Source organism: Raphanus sativus, chromosome 4 (genome assembly GCF_000801105.2).
Source record: "Raphanus sativus cultivar WK10039 chromosome 4, ASM80110v3, whole genome shotgun sequence".
NCBI classification, from domain to species: Eukaryota; Viridiplantae; Streptophyta; class Magnoliopsida; order Brassicales; family Brassicaceae; genus Raphanus; species Raphanus sativus.
This window is the reverse complement of record NC_079514.1, coordinates 19,460,733-19,466,732: the sequence shown is the minus strand read 5'-3', so window position 1 is coordinate 19,466,732 and position 6,000 is coordinate 19,460,733. Positions and strand designations below refer to the sequence as shown.

The 6,000-nt window shown below is 30.6% G+C and overlaps 1 protein-coding gene across 1 annotated transcript; it reads left to right on the top strand.

Annotated features, from left to right (window-relative positions):
• The first annotated feature begins 2,244 nt into the window (after positions 1-2,244).
• On the top strand, positions 2,245-3,806 carry LOC108848803 (RING-H2 finger protein ATL16). The gene has a single exon (XM_018622247.2). The coding sequence runs from the start codon at positions 2,444-2,446 to the stop codon at positions 3,584-3,586; it is 1,143 nt and encodes a 380-aa protein (XP_018477749.1). The 5' UTR covers positions 2,245-2,443; the 3' UTR covers positions 3,587-3,806.
• The last annotated feature ends 2,194 nt before the right edge of the window (positions 3,807-6,000 follow it).

Sequence of the window (6,000 nt, the reverse complement as noted above, 5' to 3'; positions counted from 1 at the left end):
AAGGATCTCCTTGGCGTAGGCCTCTTCCTGGAATAATATTTCCTCTTGGTTGCCCATTCATAAATATTTTGATTATAGTAACCTAAAATATAATGCTCATATCTACATAATAGAGCTAAGACTAGATGGTAATAACTAAAATGATTTACATATACTATTAAAAAAAAAAGAGAAATGCATATATAAATTACTAAGCAACACTGTTACAAGTGGAGATAATTGAACTACTTCTAAATAGGAATTGGAGAAACGAACCGTTTGTGGTTTTTAAAACAAGAACAAACAATAAAAACTTTTTGGAAAAAGCAGTCCGACCACTTTACACACAAGTTTATAATATAGCGGATGCTACACTAGTGGAGCAAATTTTACTTTGTTATTGGATTGTTTTAAGAGCAGTCCTTATATTATATATTATTTATTTTAAATTTAATAAAACTAATATGTTCTATAAAGTCAACTAAGACCTAAAATTCAACTAATACATGTTTTATTATTTAAACTAGAATCATTTTCTAAATTTTTGGTCACTCTTTAAACAAATAAAAAAATAGATGACATATTTTATAATTTTATAAAATCATTTTATACTTTTAAATTGATTTATAATTTTTATATAGTTATAATTTTAATGATCTCTTATAATTTAATTTTACAATTATATTTTTAAAAGTGATGTGTTAATTAATATTAAAACTTCAAAATATTAAATTATTGTACCAGAAAATTAAAATATTTTAAATCATCCAAAGTTAGATTATTTTCAATTTAAAAACTAAAAATAGTTATAAATATATTTTTAATTAGTTTTTATTATATTCTGAATATCTTAATGGTATTTATATCTATCTATATATTTAAAGGAACTAATTTTAGTTAATAAAAATAAATAGTAATATAATTATTTTTTAAATTTGTACAGTAGTTTGCTGCGCTTTTTATCTATTTTTATCATTCAAATATATATTTGGATCGCTAGATCCGTTTGATCTACTCAGCCTGCTTAATCCGCTTTTGTTCTACTCGATCTGCTTAATCCGCTAGATCTGCAATGCTTGATTTAATTTTCTCACCGGAAGCCTTAGTAACTTTGTCTATCAGAAGATCAAATCAGATTAGTCACAACCAAAGGTAGAACAAATTGTATAATCATAATTAATAAAATAATGAAAACAATGTATTGTATAAATTAGAATTAATGTGAATATATGTCAGGTTTCCTCCCTAAATAAAAAGTTCCCTACCACTTGTACATAAACAAACAAACAAACAAATTTTCAATTTTCCCACTGATCATATTTAATACTGATATTCAATTTACACCAATCAGTAAAGAAAAGAGAACTCTTGCACCAAACGAGTCCCCACCGATCAAGAAATAAAACAGATTAAAATAAGAGTTATTCTTGGGTTTACCCCTAGAGTGAACCTAAATGTTCACCCAACCAATAGGAATCACTCATTTCACAATTAATATCTTTTAAAAAGGAAACAAAATATTATCAAGTTATATTATGTTTTTAAAATAAATAAAATGAAAACAAATAAAAATAATAGTAGTTAAAAAAAATGATTTAAAAATATATTTTTAACATCATCGAAAAAAATAAACTCTAAACCCTAAATCATAAACCCTAAACCCTAAATCATAAACCCTAAACCCTTAAGTATAACCTAAACCCTTGGGTATACGCTAAACCCTTATATAATCTTAAACTCTAAACCCTAAATTCTAGTATATGCAAAAAAAATTAAATATTTTAATGCCATCATCGAAATACTAAACCCTAAACTCTAAACCCTAAACCCTTAGGTAAATCATAAACACTTGGATAATCCTAAATTTTAACTAAAAAAACTAAACACTAAAACAATAAATCTTAAAAATACTATAACTTTAATCTTAATCCCTAATCTCTTTTTAGGATTAAAAGTTTGGTATTTTTAAGATTTAGTGTTTGATGTTTTTAGTTTAGAGTTTAGAGTTTAATGTTTAGTGTTTTGACGACGGAATAAAATATTTTAAATTTTTTTTGTTGCATATATTATTATTTTTATTTGTTTTTAACATTTTTTTATTTTAAAAATATAATATAACTTGATAATATTTTGTTTCCTTTTTAAAAAAAATATCAATTGTGAAATGGGTGATTCTTATTGGTTTGGTGAACCTTTAGTTCATTCTAGGGGTGAACATAAAAATAAGTCTTAGAATAACTATAAAGAGACTTAGAAATGTCACCGAACTTTCATATTACTCCATCTCTGCTTCTTCTTTTGTCTCTCTCTCTCTTCTCCATTTTCTCTCCTTCGCTGATCTCTCTGTCATCCTCTGTTGAGCTATCAATCGTTTCATACCAAGACATTTCTGAATAAACTCTCAAGTTCTTGAAAGTCTATTATTTTCTTTCTCTTTTAGAGAATGAGCTTGTTAATATAGTTAATGGATCTATCAACTCATCGAAGCATCCTCCGAGATCTGAACTTTCCTCCCCCTCCACCACCATCAATGCCCGTTTTTCACCGTGGGAGCTCGACGGGGACGAACTTTCCGATCATAGCCGTCGCCGTGATTGGAATCTTAGCCACAACTTTGTTACTTGTAAGCTACTACGTTTTCGTGATTAAATGCTGTCTGAACTGGCATCGAATCGACATTCTTGGTAGATTCTCCTTATCCCGACGTCGACGCAACGACCATGGTCCTATCATGCTTTACTCTCCAAGGATAAACCGCGGTCTCGACGAATCCGTCATCAGAGCAATCCCTATTCTAAAATTCAAGAAGAGGAGAGATGTAGACGGTCCAAACGACAGCGTTTTTACAGAAGGAGAAGAGAATACTTCTCACGAGTGCTCTGTTTGTTTGAATGAGTTTCAAGAAGAGGAGAAGCTGAGGGTTATCCCGAACTGTAGTCATTTGTTTCATATCGACTGCATCGATATTTGGCTTCAGAACAATGCCAATTGCCCTTTGTGTAGAACTAGGGTTTCTTGCTACGCAAGTTTTCCTCCCGATCCCGTTTCTGCTCCAAGTACTTCCCCAGATAACGCAGTCGTGGTTAGAGGCGAGAGTGAGTATGTTGTCATTGAGCTAGGTCTAGGGAACAGTAATAGTACCAATAGTGACCGAGATAGTTCAAGAAACGCAAGGTTACTTGTGGTACAAGAAAGGTCGAATTCAGGTTGCGTACTGACTGAAAACCAACAAAATTCAATCAGTCAGTCTCAGAGGAAGCTTGATCGAGGAGGGTTTCAGAGAAAAGGAAGAAAGCTTCAGAAAGTCACCAGTATGGGAGACGAATGTGTCGACATCAGAAGAGACAGAGATGAGCAGTTTGGTAGTGTTCAACCCATCAGAAGATCGATCTCGATGGATTCGTCTGCAGATAGACAGCTATATTTGGCAGTTCAAGAGGCGATTTTCCAAAAAAACTATCAAAATCCAGTGGTCGGAGAAGGAGGAGAATGTAGCGGTAGTAGCGGTAATTTTAGTAGTAACAGAGTGAAGAGATCTTTCTTCTCTTTTGGAAGCAGTAGACGTTCTAGAAGTTCTTCCATATTGCCTCTTTCTTTTGAACCCTAACGGGCTACTTTGCTACTTTGTTTTCATATTCTTGTTTCTTTCTACACACTTTTTTTTAATTGTTTGGTCGGTGAGGTAGGAGAGAAATATAGGCGTGTTTTTTGGATTTTAGAAGTCAAAGAGTAAACGAGTTGTATCGTGAAATTTATTGGACTTTTTAAGTTTGAAAAACTCAAATCTCATTTTGCCAATGAAGGAATATGAACATACTTTTGGTGTCTCTATATGTTCACTATTTTCATGACAGAGATGCTACACTATATTGCAAAGTCAACATTTATTTTCTTTGCGTTGAATTTTAGCTTCGTACTAGAATCTGCTTTAAACCATTATCAAATAATATAATCGACCATTTTTCTCAACCAATACTTATGGAATAATGCTTCTTATAAAATATTACTAGAGCTTTTAGTTTTTCTATTAGATGGCTCGAAAAGTTTTGTTACCCAGAAAGTGATTCCTAAAAGAGAAAACATCGTTATTCTTTTGCGTTTGTAGGGTTTAAATTGATCGAGTTGCTGAATGCATTTGCGTCCAGAAATACGTGAATGTCGAATTTTGAACCACCAACAAAATAGGATATTTGCGAACGCTCTATGCAAATCGAATTTGGCTTAGTCCCACAAAACTAATTATCTTTTATTATGTAATCGGTTAATATAAATTAGTTGTATTATTAAGGCCCAATTGATTCAATGTGTACTACTCCATCTATTTCATAATAAGTGTCAATTTAGATTTTTTATTTTGTTTCAAAATAAATATCATTTATAATTTCAATATAATTTGTACATTAAATCTATTTTTCACCCTTTTGAATAAGAAATAGATTTTTATTTAAATTATTTTTATTTAACTAATTATACATTAAATAAAAATATATTAATCTATTATACAATTGTTTTAATTTTCTTGAATCGTGACAAAAAAAAAATTCTCTGAAAAATATCAAAGTGACATTTATAATGAAAATTAGTGGAACAAGTTATAATAAACATGGTAACCAAATATTGTCTTAGAAACACAACTCTAAAATAATACTTTCTCCGTCCCAAAATAAGTGGATTTTAAGGGTTTTGCACTTTAATTAAGAAACTACAAATTTTTACTTTATTTTTTTCGTTTGTCTAAAAACAACAATGATTAAAATAATTTTAAAACCAACAAACAATCATACTAAAGGATATAAATAATTAAAAATATTAAAATACTTTTAATTTTCACCTAGAAATTTGAAAATATCATTTAAAATGGAACAAAATCTTTGTCCTAAAACTCCACTTAAAATAGAACGGAGGAAATTGAATAATATTTTATCGGATTAAATATTAGTAGCTAGATTGTGATTTCCGAATGATGATGATGGATCGTTGCGCACCACCGTGAATATTAATAAAAATCTCTACATATATTTATATATTTATATGCAGTTGTTATCACGTTGTTGACCTGCACGTTACTATTCAGTCTGTTTAGCAAATCTATAAATATGCATATGATCCAAAAAGACTGCAAGTAAAAATTGAAAGTAATATAGGAAAGAGACGACCAGTGGTCGCGGGAAGTGGACACTTATGGATCATGAGGATCTAAAATGAAAACAAGATGAGAAAGTTATGGTATGGGCGGACTTAAAAGTAGACCTACCATTGACTTTGGGTCTTGCTTTTGTCATCACATTACCATTGATTTATTTTTGAGATTTTTGGTCGGTCAATACTGCAATTCAAACTATGTGTACTACTGATTTTATTAGTTTAATATTTACATAGTGATACAACCTGAAAATCAGACCATATGAATTGATGAACTGAGGTTCAACCTGAAAACAAAAAAGATAGATTTTTATGAGTTTTTATAGTTTTTATAAAGCAAAACAGAAACAAATGAAATATGAATGAGATGCTGATTCTATGATGAACTAAATAAGATAAATAAGCAAAGGATATGATGGAATTAGGCTGCTGGATGTGTATCACTCTCAGCCTAATCAGTTGATGATTGAAGTAGATTGAGATGGTGCTTTGCTTGCTGGTTGTGTAACTCTCTCAAGCTTGGCAAATGAATGGGATGGAAGGATGGGTGGATTGAGGACGCCACAAGACACTATGGAAAGGAGTCTTGATAAGTCAAGGTGCTCTGGAGCTGCTTCTCACAAACTCTAAAGACTTCAAACAATAGTTTTAAGAAAACTAGAAAACTGAATAATTCATATTACTTTCAAAGATGGGTGCCTTACAATGAAACAAAGACTAGAGCTTTATAGGCTCGACCAAGACAGACTCTAACAGTCATAAAATGATAAAAGGAAAGAAATAAAAATTGAAATAAAAGTCTTGGAAGCAAAGGCTTTGATGGTTCCATGTAATCTTCTTTTAGCTTGATTTATGCCTTCTTCCAAATGGGAAACTTAT